At 37.1% G+C, this 22176-nt stretch overlaps 1 protein-coding gene across 1 annotated transcript in view; it reads left to right on the forward strand.

Annotated features, from left to right (window-relative positions):
- Nucleotides 1–20719: 20719 nt before the first annotated feature.
- Nucleotides 20720–22176, forward strand: part of LOC113240090 (signal peptide peptidase-like 3) — a 56372-nt gene continuing 54915 nt past the window's right edge. The window contains exon 1 of the mRNA XM_026477303.1: nucleotides 20720–20840. Within this exon, the coding sequence (XP_026333088.1) occupies nucleotides 20770–20840 (71 nt within the window). The 5' untranslated portion in view covers nucleotides 20720–20769. The remainder of the gene's footprint in view (nucleotides 20841–22176) is intronic.

Consider the following 22176-nt stretch of genomic DNA (forward strand, 5'->3'; position numbering starts at 1 on the left):
AATAATAATTAGCGGTTAAAATTTATTTTTCACCATTTTTCAATACGGCTACCATACAAACTTTTTGGCGATAGATACAAATTTCTTCTAATTCGACTGAAAATGACATGGCATTATAATTTGGGCTAAAAAAAAATTTTTTTTCCGCCGTTTTTATGTAACTTTGCTCGCACTGAAAATTAGCACGAAAAGATTTCTAGGATTGTTTGATAATAATTAGTGGTCATGATATATTTTTGTAATTTTTAAATATGGCCGTCATTAAAGAGCTATTTATTATTATTATTTTTTTTTGAAACGAAGTCCTACGTGCCGAGGCCGCAGGCCGAGGTCCGTGGAGGGCGAAGCCCGAGGCGTCCGCACGCCCTCGTATGGAGGTAATTATATACGGAGGCGTAATAGATTAAGAGTACAAGATCTCATAATTGTAAAAATGTAAGGTATACTTCCCGATGAAATGAGATACTTATTATAGCGTTGTCGTATCTCAACCATGTCTGTTAGATTCCATTTTCTTGAAAGCTATGCCAAAGAGAAATATTTAGGGGGAAAAATGCCGAACTACTGCCGAATTTCCTGTACTATGAATACCAAAATAACGATAATTCCAGAATACTCAGACCAAAACCAACTTAGAAATGTTCGTTTCTTAAATTGGCCCAAATCGGAAATCGACCTCCTCATCAAGCGCCCATAGTACTAACTGCTGTGCCACCGAAGAGCATGAGCACACCCCGTAAACTGAACCCGACCACGCGCCGCAGGCCGAGCCCGACCCCACCGTAGGTGAGGTACAGGGCTCGTATTCGTATAAAATCGGTACTGAGTAATATTAATAGCGGTAACTTAACTGCAGGACTATTCTTTACTATGTCGGAGGCTTTTGACCATATCTCGTATAACTAATATTATACGCGAGCGAAACAACAATGACGACATACCTATTATCGTAGCTTCTAATAGGAAGACCAAGACCAGGAACTATACATAAATAATGGCACTGAGTAGTTTTAATTATGAGGGAAATATTTATATTGACAAAATTCTGGCATCGTATTATTGACTCTCCAATACATGTTGGATTGATTCTATTGCAATAGTGCTGGCCAACCTCTTGATCATAAATTAATGTTCATTAATTGTACATCCTTCAATGTAGTACGCCTTAGTCTCTTTGATCAACTACTGGAAATATCTAACAAACCTGAAGATATCCCGCGCTCAACAAAAGACTTACTGAAAAACGTAGACACATATATTGTCCTATACAATTTACATACTCGTAGCTCCTACTCTTCATGACATGCGAAACAAACTATTTATTTATAAATGTGCGCTTGTTGCCTTTTCCATTAAAACAGAGAAAGTTACTAAATATATGAGGAGGCTGTATGATGAAACTTTTGCCGACCCAAATAAATAATTGAGAATTTAAAAAAAAATGTGTCAATGTGAGATGTTAGGTGCATTGTGATTCGCTCTGGACCTTTTGGAGGGAAAAGTGTCGTTTTTATTTTGACTTTCAATTATTTTGTGAAATCTAGTTTAAAGTGGAATAGGATAGATTGTGCCTTAATCGAAGATTAAAACGCGAAATTACACGAATCTCGAACTAAAATACCCGTATCGGCCCGTTCTAAGGAATCACGAGTCAATCCAAGCACGCCGCCTCAAATTGCCTATCCTCTTTGTGGCGGCCATGTCTACAGAAACATAATTCAACTTCATGTACCAAAAAGAATAATGTACCAAGACTTGGCTGTATGGTGTAAAACCTTTGCCTTTTCCTTTATGGAAAGAAGAAAAAAAAATGTTAGGCGCATTGTTGTGATCATTGCGCGTGCGACAGCGATGCGATTGTTTGTTGTATTTTGCACTAGAAGCATGATATACATACGTAATCTTGAAAGTAATATCGACGACTTGCCTCGCCTACTGGACTTACCATAAATAAACGTAATTATTTTATAGGTGAAATTGCAACTGAATACGATGTTGCGGTGTAGATAGATATAGGTAGATAAAACATTTATTTGGATGCACCGCACACATACATAATAGAAAATATGTGATATAAGAAAAAGAGAGAGAAAAAAAAACGAGCATAGTCGCAGCACTGCCGAACACCCAGTTGTGTATGTGTGCTGTAGCAGTGCAAAAAGGCTATAGCTCAGCGTCGGTGTTTACTTAGAAGCAAACCGCTGACTGTCAGCTATAACCTAGAGGATGTCGCGGATACGATAACCAGCCAGCTGACGCCATTTTCATGTTGTATGAATTAAACAAATAGTGATTTCGAGACTAAATAATACGGAAGGTAATATATATATATATATATATATATATGTATATGTATACTGTGCTTGTATATTACGTATTCAAAGATATGCAGTTAAACTACCCGTGCCACTGCAAAATATTTTGATGGACTGGTTGGCATTACTACAAGTAAGTACTAATCCTGAATGCTTAAAGTGTATAGTATCATTTATTGTTATTAAGTTATCAATTCTCCATAACTAAATAAAAATAAAAATCAACGACAACGAAACGAGATTTGAGCAATTACTCCAAAACCACCTAGCAAAGCTTAAAATAAAAGAAAGCGACCCGCATACAAGGTGTATGCATTTGATATGATGCCCATCCGATTTATTGATTATATGGATAATTATTTCGTTGTATGCATTAAATAATTTGGGTGATTTATTTTTATCTTTATCATTTCATTTTGTATAAACTTAATATACTGTAATTTTCAGAAACACGGAGCAACCGTTTGCCATACGCGGGCACGGCCTGGTCATAGAAACCAGATGTGTCATTCACGCTGGGTGCGAGGAAACCGAGGAGCTCCATTAGGTGTGCAAGGGCTGTAGCTGAAGTTCCTCTTCTACCCGAGCAACCCTGCAGCCTGGACTCCCTGAGCGACGAACCGCAATGAACCTCGTGTCTCCTGAGCTCTCCACTGCGAGGATCACGCTAATAATGGCCAGGGCCACGTGAGGAGCACGGGCAACAGGGGTATCCGTCGCCTCCGCATTGGCTGCTGCTGATTATGCTGACTGTCAGACCGACGGCGCCAACTGCGGCTACCCGATGGCAGCTCCGGTGACGAAATCCGGTGATACTTCTCTACCCTGCACATAAAATGAGCAAGACAGATTCTGGTCTATTTAACATCTAATAATATGATTGACTATATGAAACCCCTTGCTCGTAAGTAAAAAGAAGCGTCAGTAACCACAGCCTAAAATTACACATGGGTGCAGAAGCGTGGCTCTTTGCAGTATACGGTTGATAATTATTATAATACAAGATCGATGACCTTGGGTAAATTTGTGATACCAATAAATAAATAGACAAATTTTAATTCAATTATTAATAATTATATCATTTAAGAGTTTTAAGTTTTAAGACTTCTAACCATACTATGTAAATGTCACTTCACCTTTTAATTTGAGGCTCATGTCACACTGTCTGTGCGTAAGTAAACATACAACTGGTTAGGAGACAAATCGTAATGATAATAATTTTATAATAAAGGTGCATAAATTTGTATGTATATGTACATATTATACTCGTAATATCCGATCATATTACTAAAATCTAGGGGAAACTGTTACATAAGCAAGTCCTATGGTAGTTTTTATGGTTTGCGCACACGCAGTTATCATCGGCTAAGGCATCTAATATAGTATTATAAGATTAAGCACATACTTATAAAGCTTTATATAGTGAAAGCCTTTGAAATGAAACCTTAATCAAGATGTTTACAATTTGCACGAACACAGTTGTTAACGTATAAAGCATATACCTTTACTACTACATACATAGTTTTTTTTTTTTGTAATAAACAAAGAAATATGATAGGAGTATCGAAACTTCTTGTGGGCTCACAAAATTGCGTGTTTAGAACATATGTGTATGTATACGCAAGAAGAAAAGGAGGAGAAAAAAAAAAAACTGATTTTCGTACCTTTCAATGGTCAATCCCTCTTCTGAACTGTTGCAGTGCTCTCCGTGGACGTGAAATAATACCAAGTTGATAGAAAATATTACTCTATTTTCCGTAACTGATCACAATATGTTCCTTAACAATGTAATACATCCACTTTATGTACGTAATTTACTCGTCTAGCCTTTCGGACTCCTACACACCACTCGACTGAGCACCGGCCGATTCCGCCACCCTGTCCCTCCACTCAACCCTACTTTTTAGTAGCAAGGTGGGATGTGGCGGAAACGGCCGCCGATTGGCTGACGAGAAAATTAAGTAAAAATGAATACTCTTTATATTCAAATACTTAAAATTATAAGTGTGAATAATTATTTTAACGATCTACAATAAAACTATTCTACAAATCTTAGAATGTAATAGTGTAGTTGCAATGCCTAATCTATCTAAATGAATATCTGTATTTTAAGCATCTTAATAAATGGATATACTGCAGTCCACTAACTAAAATGTGGCTAAGTGACAGGTGGTCCAATGTCCGTTTCAAATATTATAATATCTTATATTTAATATTTTTAGCTGTGTTAAGCTCAAAATTCTCTATTCAAAAACAATTAAAGTTTGTTAATGTGTCTGACATATTGGAAAAAAAAGATTTATTCACATAGCCGCGTTTTAGTTGGAGTGCGTCAGTATAGGCCTCCTGAAGTTTGTTCCACCACAATCTTGCACTTGCACCATCTACAGTTCACAGACTATAATCTGATGAGTTGGTAGATAGACATAGGGCGTTCCAGAAGATTAAGGCCTTTACCTTATCTCCCTTTAATTGCACAGCATATCAGCTCTTTTCAGTCTTCTAATTGTGTTTGGCAGCAACAAGGCAGAGTAAATTTGTTTTTGCTGGCTGTTGACCACGATTGTATCCTGTAAGTCCAGATCGGTTTTATTACATTGCAGTACACTCTCAGCTTATGTAATGATGCAACACCTATTTTGCCTGTTGATAAATATTTAATTGCTTTCTAATAGATATCAAAAAATCCCACAAATTAAGTTAAGTGTTTTTATTTAAAAGAAAATTAAAAAATATTGCTGTAGTATACAATAAACAGCATTTCTTTTAATAATTATATGTGTATCAAACACAAGATGTTTTCTCCCTATCTCTCTTTTTCTCTACTCTTTTACTTTCTATGCTTGCATTAAACTTGCATAGGTCTGTAACTCTTACAGACCTATGCAAGTTTCATAGGTCTACATAATATATATCAGGGAATGTTACACACATTGTGATTTACTATTGATTAAAACTATTATGTCCTATGGTCAGCCGCGACTGTAGAACCTGTAAAACAAAAAAGTAGTTTCATTTCCAAGGAAAAAAGAATATCACTTTTTAATTCACTTATAAATTAAAAAACTAATACTAGATAATGACACCAATAAACAAATTAATAAAAGTGTTATTTGTGGATTTGAATGTTCATAGGTAATTATCATTTGTTTTAAACAGGTGCCAAATTGGGAATTCTTTACATTCACAACTTAATTAATAAATTGCTACTAAGTGACAATCTTTATAGAACGAAAATATTAAATTGCAGATACAGTTTTCCACCATGCCAAAAATTTGCAAATAATATTTTTGTCAAACAGAAACTAGTAATTAATTTATTATAACATAATTTGTAAATTGTATCACTGTGTTTCAATTTTGATACACAGAAATGTTGTATGTTTCGTGCTTTATGTTGCTATTGTATTTTAACCTACTTCAAAAAAAGGAGGAGGTTCCCAACTCGACGGCATATTTTTTTTTGTTTTGTTTGTATGTTACACGATAACTTCATGAATCGATTTTGATAATTCGTTTTTTGTTGGGAGGAGGGTATCTCAGTAGAGGTCCCATTTAAATTTAAAGAAAATATTCTACCTCTAAAGGTGGCAAACTAGGGGATGAATGGCTTGGGGTCGGTTTTTTAGTACTCTGTATTGAGATTATATTATAATTTTTTTATAAAATGGCAGGTATTTGTGGTCACACTTTTTACACAATTTTGTTTTTAGTTTAAGTTACATTGCTGTGTGAATGTCTTAATACTCTGTTATCTTTGTGAGCTGATAGCTTTATAGCTAATGCTCCATAATTCGCACTTGACAACTAACAGTATTATTTCAAAAATTGCGTTATATTAATAATTTATCCCCCAAATTTCGCTATATTTATATGTCATTCGTATACGATTTAATTTCAAAGTGACAGGATAACACTGTCGCTTTAAAATTAAATAGGTAATATTAATATAACTTAAAGCAATTTTGAGATAATACTATGTTAGCTGTCATGTGCGAAATATAATAAAACTGTGATCACAAATAGAAAAAAATATACATTAAATTAACAGCAGAGCGAATGATTTATACTTATACCAAATCTTGTTTCATATTGTTATGTCAGTTACAGGACGGTTATAAGCACTGATAGCCTGGTTGGATGAATGTTAGCCTCGTATCTAAGGGGACCCGTGGTGAATTATTATTTTTAAACAACAAGTACTCATTTCACCAGAAGAAAAAAAATGGTTGACGATGGAGCATGCATACGTAAATAATGCCTATTTACTCTCGCCTTGAAAAGAGCTAAATTATGCCGTTCAAGGAATAAGCCTGCAGATAGGGAATTCCAATTTTTGTGCCACATTTATGTGGCGTACGGCAATGAATTGGAATACTCGTCAGTGAAGGTTCATAAAACTCTTTGAAAACATGTGAAATTCCTAATCGACATGATGGACCACGGTCTAAACACGCTTTTTAGGAGACGGGACGTAAATAAGTTTGTAATGTTTGTAGTTAAGTAAGTCAATCCTCGGAATCCCTCGACATTTTCTTAAATTATTTTTTCATTATATGTATATTATTCAGAACAACAACAGCTTAATAAATAAATGTCGTTAGATAATGCTAGCTAGCGCCAAGTACAGTTGTTCACAGTCTCATTTTCATATATGTAAATTATCGTAAAAATTAACATACCAAAAATAAAAAATAAACATAAAACTACTTATAAATACATTACGAAGCATAGTAAAAAGAGTAAAGCTATGTGATGTGTGCAATTCTGACTTACACAATAACGTGCATATCGCTGAGGGCGGACGAACTTGCGTGATATCATTACGACAGTTTTATCACAGAAGCCGAGACCCGCATTGGGAAAACGACCTGTCGAATGAATTGGTTCTGAAGATATATAACCAGCATTTCATATAAGAGTCAGACCTCAAATATTTTTGAAAAAAAAATTTATGAGGGGTGGGGAAATTAACTGCATGAAAAAATATTCAACACAAGCGCAGCTATTTCGCATGATTTAATCTTTACTGGAAACGCGGAGCAGCAAATTAATGTATTTCTATTTTTAAGCTAAGTACCGTAAAAAAAAACTAATCCTGACTCTATTAATTACTTAATTTTGTTATCATTTTGTCACATGTTAACCAAAGTAAATTTTCTTATACACTGTTTTTCACTTCGGAAATTTATTTTTTTTTCGGGTCTAAATCGCGTGTATTTGTATTTTCAAACAAACCAACGTTTCGGCAACAGCAGTCAAAAATGTGACCATCGGACCTGTAATACGCGTTTTAGATGATCTTAAAAAGATAGAAATAATCTTTTTCCAATGCATAACAATCAGAAAACGGAAAAAAAGTTCTTACTTAAACTCGACAAGCTATTTTTCTTACTTTCTTTCTTTATTTCTTTCTTCCTAAAACCTTCTCTATAGATGAGAGATATGATAATGGTGGGAAACCAAAGTTATTATACGTAAATTTCTTTTTTTTCTAACCCTATTACGTTTGTTATTATAAGTGTAATGAACAGATAAATATAGTAAAGTCCCATGTCTTTTTTACATTAAAAATTAATATTAATTACATTCCCAACCTTCAATTTAAGCAAAATTGAATCTGAATCGTAATTATCAACCGACCTGTGTTAAAGAATTAAAAACAAACTATCAGCCATTGTTTTGATTGCAGTTCAACAAACTCTTGTGAAATGGCTTATGTGATAAGGATTAACACATGTAATCAACTTATCAGTTTTGCACTTAAATGCGATTGTAGATTTTATTACCGTCGTATTGTGTATTGTTTATGTTCTTAATGTTTTATTGTTTTTGATTACAATTAGGGTTGCCTCAAATGTTTAAAAAAATCAATTTCTTTTTTTTTTTTTTATTAGAGGTTTTGTCTGGATATGGAAAATTATAATAATTTTTATTTATTATTAGGTACCGAGAGAGGTATAGTTGACGAAATATTATTTGCACCGACTCGTCTATCTTTCTATCTATCTTTCAAGCACAATAAATAAACAAAAGATTGAGCCGTCTCGGTAATGCAAGTGTCATCATTTATAGTACAAACGACTATGTAGTTTAATCACTTTTACGCACTGATACTCTTAAACTTTATAATCTTTATGTTAGTTCTACATTTTGCTGAATTAGCAAGAAAAGTGTCGGCAGTCGAGATTTTACCAAGTACCCACTGTTTACAAAAACGATCTGATGTGTAAAGAATAATTAAAAACTAGAATTCGAAAAAGTATTTAGCGCATCCTGAGATTGTAAGCGCTCGGGTTTTATCTCGGCGTTTTGTTAACTCCGGGTTTAAATCGGGTAACAAATCATTAACGCCCGATATCGAGGGCAAAAACTATTTAGAGACCCTCACAGTAGCGTCTTTCGTGCGTCTTGCCAACGCACGCACTGCGTGGATACCACGACAACGTGGCGGGCGGCGACGCAATGCCAGCACTGAGCGACAGCTTAATAGTGCCGAACGTCGGGTATACGCCGCGCTGGCATTGCGTAGCCGCTGCGCAGACGTCCTGTGACGTCGTGCGTGCGTTGGCAAGACGCTGACGTTCGAAAGACGTTAGTGTGGGAGTCTTTTACAACTTAATGTTGTTGTTTGAATCGAGTTTTATTCAAATTTTATGATATTGTTACAAAATGTTTATTGCTTTCTGATCTAGACAATTTGATTTGATTTTCTATTCAATCGAAAAATAAATGGACGCAAAAAACCGTTAGATTGTATGCACTTGAATCGATCATAAAAATCGAATCGCATCTTTAGTAGTGATAATCCATGGGATTGTAAGGTGGGAATTATGTGGTGTTGCCTCTTTTTCGTCTAAAAAACGTTTTACATATTTTGGGCATAAATGGGTTAAAAGCTTTGGGGAAAAGCCCGGTCTGGTTAATTGGGTTTTAAAGCACTGCCCATCTCTGAACGCACCTGCACTAATGACAAGTCGATGAACAAAGATCATTAAGTCTATGTACGAGTGTTAATGATCTTATTATCTTTCTGTAATAGAAAGGAAGAAGTCGTAGCAAGCGTTAACATTCAACGGTGCAAATAATATTTCTTTAACTGTAAACATTAAAGGTGTATTGGTGCAAATTTAAACACTACATTAAGGTAGAATTAATTATTTACCGGTTAATTTATTAGTACTGGTAACTACTAAACGCATTATACATTATGTATCTGCTTTTATTTAGTGTTCAATTATGCACCCACTAAAACGTCGATAACAGTTACCTTCGGTCCAAATGAGAAATTGTGGCAACCCTAAAGGAGCTAATGTTGACCTATTTAAAGTTTGTTAAGATTGCTGGTTTCCTAATAACTTACTGGTCGTTTTAAAGTTTGTTTTATCGTAAATGCTTTGCCCTATGCATGTGGAAAAACGTGAATAATAATATTTTTATTTTGAGGCGACTTATTCAGGGTACAGCACTTCATCACTGCGATTTTTAATTAGAGATAATAAGTGGGTTGCGTGATTTTGATGAAATGAAAATAGTGTTGTCTTAAATGATTCGACTTTACAGACGTACGCAGTATATCGACAAGGTAAATGATATATTTTTAATGATTGAAAACAGTGAATTTACGTACAGTCTTATATCTTTCTACATAAGTTTTGTTTATAGTGCCCGTCTCTAGTCTAGACCGCTACTAAGACGCGCTAGCTGCGCACGAGACGGATGCTCCGGTCACATGCAACCGGGGCAGACAAACATGACCGTCTCTGCAGTTCACCACAAACCCCAGCGGAGTCCATACCCATTTTTGGGTCCACCAGAGGCGCCCGTGAAGGCGTATCACTGGCGGAGGGCTTGGCCCGAACGCCCTCTATGCCCTGGTCTAGCCGTTGAGGCTGTAGTCTCTCCGGAAAACCCTATCTCTCGGGTCTATAGATAGGGACATTTACGTACAACATTAATTTTGGAAAATTAAATATTTGATAACAAAAAAAAACTGAATTAGGTAGAGACTAGAGGATGTGCGCTGCGCCGGCGTCGCCGCTGCCGATGCCGCCGCCGAAGAATTAGACCGGTGTGAAATCAGCATGGTACAATTTATTTTATTTCAATGAAGTATTCTTTGTTAATTATTTCCTATATTTTAACATAATAATTCCGCACAATTAAAATGAATTACGTTGCCGTTTACGTTCATCCTATTCTTACTAGATTGTAATGGGAGATATACTGACTATTTCTTCCGCAAGATGGCGCATGAATGCTGGTGCTGTAGGATCATCAAACTTTTGCCTGCTAACTTTTTTCTTGATGAAAAACAGGGACTTTGTGTTTGTATACCAGAAACGAACAGCCATTGAAAAACAAACAAATTAAAAAAATACAGTAGCTGTTGAAAAATCGTTAGTCAATTGGCACTACCTTTGTTTTGAGATATGCGTTTGACAATTTTGAATAGAAAATTATACACACAGCACTCTTGGCGGTTACGTGCAGCCATTTGTACTGAAAAGCAATGTGATTGAAGTAAACAAGATGCTGTTTAAGGTTTAGTCGCAGTACTGCCACTTTACCTATTTCTGCCGCCAAATAGTAATGTGAGCATTACTGCGTTTCGGTTTTGAAGGGTAAGGGTGATGGTGAAATTTCAGGCACATGGGACTTTTCATCTTATGGCTCAGGCCGATACCTAGTGCCCCTCAGATCATTGCGATTTAAAGCTCTGAGCGGTACTGCAAATGTTTAGGACAGGAGTGTCGCTTACCACCAAGCGCACGTCTTGTTCGTCCGAAAAAAAAATCGTATAATTTGTTTCCATGGAACATTTTTTAAATGGCGCAACAGGCGCAATGACTGCAGCAGCCATTGTAAGTAATGAATTTAATTATGTTGCGATTGATTACCTCGAATAATTGATAGGATACAAAATGTTTATTCACTGGAAAATGTAGTTACCATGAAAGTGTTATAGTATATTTTGTTAGATCGTACATGTTATGGACAATCGTGTCGCTTACCATCAGCGCACGACTTGTTCGTCGCGTCATCTAGTATCATAAAAAATATAACATTTGACTCACAACTATGCGAATATGTTACACATTTCTTATTTAAGTTTTGATAGCATGCATTTAAACTTAGATTAATAAAACAACATAACGAAACACACAAAGACAATTTATGCAACATCTTTTCAATAAAAGTTGACTTCTTATAACGCATCATGTTATTTTTCCAGTACCATTATACAATGTAAATACACACATCAAAAAAAGTTTGCGATCAATAGCATAAGCTCCTATAAATCTTTAAATTTAACTTTATCAAGAAAAAATCTATGTTGTATGCTTTCTTTAAATAGGAATACCCTGTTTGAAATTAAAATATAAAACTATTTTTTATTATTTATTTAAAAAAATTGAGCCATTAATCATAATGTAATAGTGATAGAAATTTCATAGAAAGTAAAAGACTGTTTAATTAAACTTAAACAACAATTTATTATTAAAAGGTGTGAATTCAATATAAAATAACTCCTCCCCTGGCTCGAATACATGCGAAGATCCTCCTGGGCATGCTGAGGATCAAGTTATCCAGCATTTCCTGGGGTAACCTATCCCATTCTTCAATAGCGGCTTCCCTGAGCTCTGGACCTGTCTGGGGACGTGGCTCACGGTTCCATACTGCTCATTTAAGAGCATCCCACGCGTGCTCTATTGGGTTTAAGTCGGGCGAGCCGGCAGGCCAGTCTAATCGTGTGATATCGTATTCTTGAAGAGCAGCATTGACTCGTTGAGCTCGATGTGCGGGCGCATTATCATCGACCAGTACAAATTGGTGCCCATGGTTTACTCGGAATGGTCTGACGATATCATCAATAGCAACTGCTTTGTACATGTCTGCTGTCATGAAGCCCCGATACGGGATCAAAGGCGTTCTAGCTCCAATCATAATGCCACCCCAAAAGGACACCGATTTTCCGCCTTGCTGAACTGTTCCAGTGGCAGTTCTTTGTCTTTCACGGTCGCCTGGTCTTCTCCAGACACGGACACGTCGGTTATCTGGATGAGTGCTGATTCGGGATTCGTCAACGAAGAGACAGTTTTGCCAAATGTTTTCGTCCTCACCTTCTTCATTTTGCCGAAGTCTAGCCCACTGCAATCTTCGTTGTTGACGTTGCCGGGAATTGAGCGGAGCTCGCCAAGACCTCCGTGCTCGTAATCCAGCCTGGTGCAAGCGATTGCGAACGGTCTGCGTGCTAACTTCAAGCCCAGAGGCGGCCCTGACTTCTGCTTTTATTTTAGTAGCGTTGATTGTTGGATCACGGGCTGCCAGCAATCTAATATAGCGCTTTTGGGCAGCTGTCAAAACAGTTGGGCGACCGCTGCGGGGTCGGTCAGCTAAATTCCCCATTCCGTGATACCTCTGCAACGTAGCCACGACACAGGATTGGGATATAGCAAGTCTGCGTGCTATTACTCTCGTGGTGTATCCTTCTTCCCTCAAAGTTACTATTCTAGCTCGTAAAACCTCTGATAATCCTCTTGGCATTTTTTCAATCACAACTTTCCGCGAAAGATATCTTGAATCGCTTATAATTGACTAAATCAGATTTCTGAATGAGCGTAAGCTAGGACTGAAAGCCTTTTTATATGAAAAAACAATTGAACGGGGTCATTGTTTTATGTTCTAATTTATTTTTAAATAAAGAATCTAAAAAGAAGAAAAAATCATAATATAATCTACAGTAACAAAAAAGATTTCAGTTTTTCGAAGTGATCGCAAACTTTTTTTGATGTGTGTACGTTGTATTAAAATGATAAAATGTTGTATTTTAAGCATACGATAAAAAAGAGAAAGAGGCAGTTGTAAAAACAATCCCATGCTACAGTAATTGTACTTACTAATTACTAAATATAAAATTCCCAAAATAAAATTATATAGATTATTTATTTAGATTTAGGTAGATTTTGTTCTCACTCTTGTTTAAATCGGTTTTTACTAAGCATCCTATTCTGTTATGAGATTAATTGAGTATTATCATAATGTTATGCTTACTTGGTGTTAAATTTGGCAACTCGAAATACGTCATATACGTATGCAGTCTTTGTTGTGATAGGACATGAATATCTTGTAGCTACTCATCAAAATTCTCATTTGAAACTCTCATTTTGAAAATGGTATACTAAACGTCGTTTCCATATTATATCCTAATTCAAAATTTGAATTTGTAAAACCACGAGGCTCAAATGGGATTTGGCCGACCACGTTAGCCCAATGCAACCCGAGAAGTGGGCGAACGTCGTCACTCTTTCGGTGCCCGAAGATGGAAGACTATGGCAGGGACGGCCGAGAAGGCGTTGGCGGCACGATCTTGATGGGTCTGAGGAGTGTTGTGAAATCGCCAAAAACAGTGAGCAGTGGAGGATTTTGAGAGGAGACCTTTGACTTGGGCCCCAAGTCTTCTCATTTTCTTGAAACCACTGGTCATTGTAATTCCATTGAGACTTGACTGAGATTATATTGCGATTATGACAATATAGGGACCAAGCTTGCCTCTTTTCCAGCAGGCAGCAAGTCCTTTTGGCCCCTGTACCTGGCCAAAGCGGTTGAAAAAAACTTTAGTAGCCACTCATTACCATCACTGCTGAGGCTAGACGGCTCGCTGGCCCATACTGCGGAAGAGAAGGCGAATCTCTTCGCCTCACTCTTTGCAGAGAGTTCGCGTCTGGATGCCGCAGGATACCTACCACCTTCTTTACCGTAGACTGGCTGCACTATGGCGCCAGTTCGCATACGCCAAAAATAGGTACTCAGAACTCTGCGAAGTCTAGACGTGCATAAAGCTGGCGGGCCAGATGGAATTTCAGCAATAGTCCTGCGTAACTGTGCGTCTGAGTTGTCTCCTATTCTCACACGCCTGTATCGCCTCTCGCTTGAGACTGGTGTAGTTCCCAGGTCGTGGAAGCTTGCAAATGTGCAACCAGTGCCTAAAAAAGGAAGCAGAGCTGACCCTGTCAATTATAGACCTATCTCAGTCACTTCCATACTCTGCAAGACTATTTATTTTATTTTTATTTATTTTTTATTTATTTATTTATATTCAGGTTACTGAGACCCATGACTATGATGACTATGACATGAGACTATGGAACATGAGTGACAATGGTAACGCCACAACAAACCGCGATGAAGGTAGTCGTCGACAGCGCAAGAGGGTAGACAGATATGTTTGCTCTTAAAGCTGTCATCTGCCGCCGTCCAGTCAACTCGTGACCATGGAGCGTGCAACCGTTCCGAAATATCGGGAAAATAAAAGAAGTCATACCGTGGTAAGAAACCTGATATTAGTGATAATCATTTATGGAACGTGTACTTAACAACCGTCTCCTGTCGTAACTTGAAGACAACTATCTCCTCAGTGTTCGCCAGTACGGATTCCGACGAGGGCGATGTATTTGGGATCTTCTTGTGTACGCCTCTCACTCATAGAGCAACGCTATTGAAGGGCATGGCGAAGCCATTGCAGTGGCTTTAGACATTTCTAAGGCCTTTGACAGGGTCTGGCATGCAAGCCGTTTAAGTAAGCTTCCCTCTTATGGCAATCAAAGGATTTCGGATTTCTTGAGTGAACGTTCGATTCGAGTTGTCTTAGAAGGCGAGTCTTCCGAACATCGGGCGATAGAGAGAGAGTTCTTCAGGGTTCTGTACTGTCCGCAACCCTCTTTCTGCATCAACTGCTGCGTTTATATGCAATAAACGACATGTTGTTTCTTACTTCTGATACTTTTCGTAATATATCCATACCGATAGACGATTGTCTTCACCTACTTGGAATGGACCTGTCGTCCAATCTGAATTTCGGCAGATACATTGAATCCATGGCCAAAAATGCAACCAAGTAACTGGGCATCCTTTCCAAGGTGAGGCGTTACTTCACACCGGGACAGTTGCTTCAGCTGCCAAGTACAAGTCCGGTCGTGTATGGGGTACTGCTGCCACTTATGGGAGGGCTCTGCTAAATACCAACTGACCACTTTGGATTCAATAGACAAGCGTGCTAAGAGGCTTATAGGTGACTCGGAATTAGTAGAGGTGAAGCTGCAGAGCCTTCAACGTCGCCGTAGAGTTGCCAGCTTATTGGTATTCTACAGGATATATCACGGAGAGTGTGCGATGGAATTGCATAATTTGATTCCGCCTTCCCCTTTCCATTATCGGGAGACTAGACGTGGGCGGGGGTGGATATTCCTCGGATTCGCGTGAAGCGTTTCGCTTCCACATTTGTATGGCGAGCGGCTAGGGAGTGGAGTTCCCTGCCTGCAGACTTGTTCCCCGAACGCTATAAGTTGGACCTTTTCAATTCGAGAGTGAATAGCCATTATTTAGGTGTGCATGCTACATCGTGGATCTCATCGTCACTTTCCATCAGGTGAGACGGAGGTCATATGCGCACTTATTTTTTATTAAAAAAAAACTCTACCTTCTTGTCGTCAACTCGCCATTGAAGAGCAAAATACCAAAAAAAATACAATGGTAGTTGAATAGTAGCTTGATGGATAGCCACTGTCAAGTTACTTACTACTCTTAACTTTTAGCAGAATACCAAACATACAAAATCTTATCACCTAGCGATATTCGCGTCTTGTTAGTTTTTCTGGTATTGGTTTCATTATGTGGGAAGCCTTGCGCCTGTCTGAGTTATGGTGAAAATGTCAAATGCCACATAGCCGACAGTCCTACGAGGCGTACTACACCCATATATCAACCGCCCACGCACGCAATCAATGACATAAGACACTCGTGAAGCCACTTACTTTTCGCTTTCAGATAAGACAACGTAGAGCTTTGTAATACGAAGTTAAATTCAATTAAGTTAAATAGGATTACTTAAATTATAGATTGTTATTTGGTTTTAAGGTGAAGTGAAACCCAAAATTCACGTTTTGACGTATTTCGACCACACGGAAAATCGGTTTTTCGACATTAAAAAGATACGAATTCAATTTTTTTTAATTGATAATGAAAACAAAAAATACCGATAGTGAACTATGGGGCCCGAAATATGATTGACTAAACTTCGCTCAATAAAAAAAAAGACAAAGTTCTGCAAAATTTTAATTTTTTACAACGTTCATCTACGGAAAAATCTGTTTCATTCGATTGTTATTACAGATATTTCAATGAAATGTTCTCTCCCGTGTTCAGTAATATAAATACGTCAGGGGAGTATGAGTTTATTTTACGACAAGAGAGTATGTTTTATTTCTAAAAGGCAAATGTTTATAATCTTGCAATGATTTCTCTACGTCTACCTCACATGTTTGAAAGCCTTCTGTATTGGTTCTGTATCAAAAAAATATTAATTTATGTTTAAAATATTTTTCCTTTCCTCAATTTGTATGTAAATAACTGTTACTGACCCTTTTGTTACCGCGGATTGTACCTACTACACAAAATGTTTTTATACTAAGTGTCCTTATTTATGTGAATAATCCGTTTTTTCCGTTTTTTAATTTAATTTTGTTTTGTAATTATTTATTTTTCAAATCCATCCAATGTCCAACGTTTGAGTTTTTCGTTTATGAAACAATATGAAACAAATTCTATTTTGTTCTTAGGTTTTCGCGATTGTTACACATAGGAAATGAAACTATTTTTCCGGATTTAAATCGCGTATATTTGTTCCCATTCCCATGGTCAACCGTGACCATGGGACCTGTAAAGGGCCCGAAACGTCGGTTTGTTTGAAAAAACAAATATACGCTCTTTAAATCCGGAAATATAGTTTCATTTCCTAAATTCTATTTTGTTTTTTTTTCTTTTGTGGTGTAATTTGTGGTCAAAATAAATGTATTTTCTTTCTTTCGAATATTTTATCTTATTAACATTTGACACATGAAATGATTCTCCTGAGGTGGTCCTTTACGAAAATTGAACCTCAGTCACTACAGAATACAAATTAAATAAGAATGTGAAAATAAAACACGCAAAAAGATATTGGAAATTACGCTATTGTTATTTTATTTTTTGAGATCTAAAATCGCGTTTTTTTTTTTAACTAATTTACATTTCGGGCTTTATAGGTCCCGTGGTCATGGTTGGCTTTAGCAATACCGAATATACGAAACCTAATACACGTACTTATCAAGTGATAGATAATTTTGTGTGGTTGGTTGGTCACTTTGATATTAAAGCAGTTGTAATTTTTCAGCAGCTTGAAATTCACACTGTACCTACTTACAGTGAAATTAAAACAAAAAAACTCTGCGCCAGTGTGAGTTGAGTCTTATGGAATTGCATGATTTCATTCCGCATTCCCCTTTCCATCATCGGGGGTTAGACGTAAGCTGGGGTTCCACCCCTATGTTGGGGTTGTTCCAAGAATTCGCACAAAGCGTTTCGCTTCCACATTTATATGGCGAATGGTTATGGATTGGAATTTCCTGCCTTGCAGAGTTATTCCCTAAACGCTATAACTTGGGCCTTTTTAAGGCGAGAGTGAATAGGCATTATCTAAGTGCATATTTCATTGTCGACCTCATCGTCACTTTCCATCAGATGAAATAAAGGCGCACCTTTTTTATAAAAAGAAAATGCTTACTATATTTTCGATGGCATTAAAGTAATATCGTGGTGGGTGCGTGGTTCTCAATCGTGACTGTTATCGGAACGGTTCTAATTTTGAAAGATGATTTTTCTGGTATTAAAACTAGCAAAGTCAATATCTACCGCTGCCGCGGCCTATTTGTTTGTGACACTTGTGTGACAGTAAGGAAGAATATCGCAGTTGTGTTGCCGGCTGTTTATCTTTTGCCTGTGGTTGAACTCACTTTCCTCGCTTTGTGGTAGAAATAGGTACCTTGGTGGTACCTACCCAAACGGGTTCTTGCAGAGGTAGGGCACTCGTTATGGTAGTAGATACTCCGTTCACAGTGTCAACGATTGCGTTCAGTTCACAGTGTCAACGATTGCGTTCATGCTATATTGCGGAATTGTAAAGAAGCAATTTATAATACAAACGAACTGTAAAGCTGTGTTTCCACCGGCGAGGCGAGGAGACGCACGTATTGAATTTTGTATGGAAATAGTCTCGATTGACGAAGAGCGAGACGAAAATTGTAAATATTTTGTTGTTGTAACAGCAAACCGTATTGCTGCCTATATAGAGTGTTTATTATCTGTGTTAACTTTGCAACGTGAAGTCGTTTCGCCTTGCCGGTGGGAGTGCACCTTTATGTCAAAAGTCAGCAACATCGCTCCCACTTTAGGGCCAATGGTTACCGTATATAGAATAAATCTTCGAAATAAACTTTCTTGTTATCGCTACGTATCTTATTCCCATTATTTGATTACGACAAAGTACGACAGCGTGCGTATAATACATACGTGCATATTTAAATTTCCGCATTATTGTTAAGTTGTATTGTTTACGCACACCACCGCAGAGTCATTGTGCTGGTTCTAAAATAACGGTAGCTTTGTTTAAATTCTGTCCTAAATAGCCCATTCACAATATGGCTTCATAATAATATTAAACAAAATTACAGTCGGAAATATGACACAAAAACATAGCGGTAGTTTAAACGGTTCTTGTAAATCAGTTGACACGTACAGTGAAGAGTTCGTCCAAGGAAGTAGGTACTGTCATGTTACCTATTTCTACCGCCATGCAGTAATGTGAGCATTACTGCGTTCTAGTATAGAAGGGTAAGAGTGTTGTCGAAAGTACAGGCACATGGACCTTGTCAACTTTATGTGGCGCAGTGGCAGTGCCCCTCAGATCTTTGTGACGGAATTTTAGTTCTGAGTGGCATTGCAACTGTTATGGATGTTATGTGCCTGTTGTTTACGAACAGGCACACGATTTGTTCGTCCTGTCACTTTTTATCATAAAAAATAGATCGAAAAGTAAGAAATATGTTCATGTCTAAACTTATACCTTTTTTTTTTTTTTTTTTTGACGGGGGGAAATCTTTGTGAAGTCTAAACTTATACCTTAGGTATGTCTATACTTAAATAATAGTCGATATTATCGTTACATCAATATGCCTAAAATTTGTATGAAACCTCTTAATATTGGATTCATGTATTTAAAAACAGTTTTTTTTTTTTAAATCCGTGTCATCGACGTTTTCTGGAAAGGGCGAAAGCGCCATTTAACACTTTTCTGGGCAACATGTTTTAATTTTTGTTTCGAGAAACAAATATACTCGAATGAGATCCGAAAAAATGGTTTCATTTCCGATGTAGAGAGTGTTTGCGCATTACGTCTGATTAGTATCAGGGGGTCTATTCTCGATCTCCGTTCGACATCCGTCCGAAACAATTACTGTCAAATAAGTAATATTCGACAAAATTAAAAGACAAGTATCAAGTATGAAGCTTCATTCGCATCACGCGCCTTTTCATTTGGTCAAGTATTGCTTATTTGGCAGTAATTGTTTCGGACGGAGATTGAGAGTAGGCCCCCTGTTCCGAATCCGAGAAATGAGGTTCCGAAATGTGACAGGGAACATTTTATCTCTAGGTGTACAAGCGATATTCGTATTTACTCGGGTTCGAATCGGACTTAGTGCACAAGCGACATCTGAAATGGGTCCGAGTTTTCTGGATTTCTATCGTCTCGGATTGAGAACGAATACCAATCGGATGCAGTTTGCAAACGCGCTTATTACTACATTTTTTGGTGTAGAAACCAGGCGGTCATAATTGCAAGAGACGTTGAACATTTCCACTTAATATAGTAAACGTCGTACAAAAAGGTTATTTGTGCATCGGGCCTTTGTACACTCACTAAAATAATAAAATATAGACTCACCTTTCAAACGTTGCTAACTGGTTTACTAGAAAAATAACTTAAATTTGTTTGTATTAAATTGCGGTCAACCGCATGCGACAAGTAGGTTTTAAGTAGTAAACTTATGACGAGTTACGTTAATATTTCCTTATGTAGCTTCAGAAATTTCAACCTTTATTTGTTAACAAAAGATGTAGTATTTGTGTTTGTAAATGTAAACAATTAGCGTCGATCCGCGACTTACTTCGTTAAGGTCAAACACCTTCGACATTTTGACAATTGTATCGTATAATGTATTATTATGCAATTTACTGAGCTCTAATACGTTATCTCTCTGATTATCTATGATGGTAACAAACCTCATCAACTGAAATTTCCAAAACATTCGTCCACCAAGACAAACCTGTAAAAAAATCCTAACCACATATTGATTAATTATAAGAATGTTTAATTGCCTTTTACATTAAAAGGAAATTAGGAGTGATTAGAAACTAAATATGACTTAAACAGAGAGATGATGCGGTATCAGGATTCGACATCACTTGCTTCCTACGATATTGCGTGGAAACTTGATATAGCAAGCTGATTTAAGGATTTCTTGTTGCAGTGTGCCCCAATCTTCGTGAAAGTGCTTGAGGTGCGACCGCCATCGCCAGGATGCCGCAGGTCGCCGCCAACATGGAGTACCAGGAGTACAAGTGGGCATACTCGATTATGGACTCCTCCAAGTAAGTTTTAGCGTAGAATTTACGACAATCTTATATATCCGTTTTTACTGCTTTATTTTTAAAATTTGACGTGCCACTATAAATTTCAGTAACTTTAGAAAAATCTTTTAAAGATAATGGGTTGGTCAAACAGTTCGGTTTTTACCCAACCCGTTATTGGCGGTTAAGGCGGTTTTTGTCACTGGTTTATTAAACAAAAAAGGAGCTCTTTTCTTCGCATTATATGTATTGTCAGTGGTCATTTTAAAAATAATATTTTAGCTCGCATTTTAAGAATAGGCGGGGAAGTTTTAAGTTTATACTTGAGGAAAAACATCCAGAGCTGTAGTGAATCGTAAAGGTGTCGTATTTCATAAAGATAATAATAATAATAATAATTTATTTCAGACTTTGTCCATAAATGGTTAATATACAGGTGATCTTATGACTAATTTTAGTATTACAAAATGCCAAACTTCATAATCTTTATAAAGAATCGAACTCCTGCGTGGCAGACCAGCGAGGTCACCTTTCGGCCACGAAGGTAATTAAAAATTTTAGGTTCGGTTCGGTTTAGGTTAGGATTTCCAATGTGTTCTCCTCGCGCATTTCTCATTACTGAGGGTTAGGGTTGTGATTCCTCCGCGGAAACAGCTTCTGTAGTGGAGCGCATCTTGGGGACTCGAGAGTCGTACAGACTTGGTGAGACCATATTGTGGGACAGCGACCTCTAAACGTTTACCATCGATCCGTCCGGTAACTATTAACCGCTCCAGGTTCTTCTTATTTATTCTTATTGGCAGTATGACTAAAGAAATCAAGTATCCTACTAGTTCAACTTCCGTAGAATTAATGCGTTAATGCAAATAACAGTCCAATGTGTAACAAATCGCTAAAACTTAAAAACGGAGATAGATCTGTCGTATCCATAAACAGTACCTAAATTGATATTCGTCTGTAGACAAGTGTGCAACGAACCATGTCTATTCGATTCGTTATGTCGACCAATTAGTTCGTTAACTTGACCAATTAAGTTATTGGGAAGTCTAGAGTTTAATTGGACTCGTAAATTGATGTGGGCAAGGTCATTGAATCAATTTAAACTGTCATTCATTATATAATTACGTTATTTAGGTATATAAGTACCAGTGAAGGTATAACTCGTTTATGGATGTATTTGCTAAATCGATTGCTCGATCCCAAAGATAAGATTTAGAATTATGTTTTTGTTTTGTGGAATAACAATCATTGAATGACAGAGATATAAGAATGTTTCCTTGAGTCTGGATAAATTTCTATCAATTTCTAATATCATCATCATTACCTAAACGATTATACGTCGTGCTAGGGCTTTCAT

Source organism: Hyposmocoma kahamanoa, unplaced genomic scaffold (genome assembly GCF_003589595.1).
Source record: "Hyposmocoma kahamanoa isolate Upper Pololo Valley unplaced genomic scaffold, ASM358959v1 120, whole genome shotgun sequence".
In the NCBI taxonomy this organism is placed as follows: domain Eukaryota; kingdom Metazoa; phylum Arthropoda; class Insecta; order Lepidoptera; family Cosmopterigidae; genus Hyposmocoma; species Hyposmocoma kahamanoa.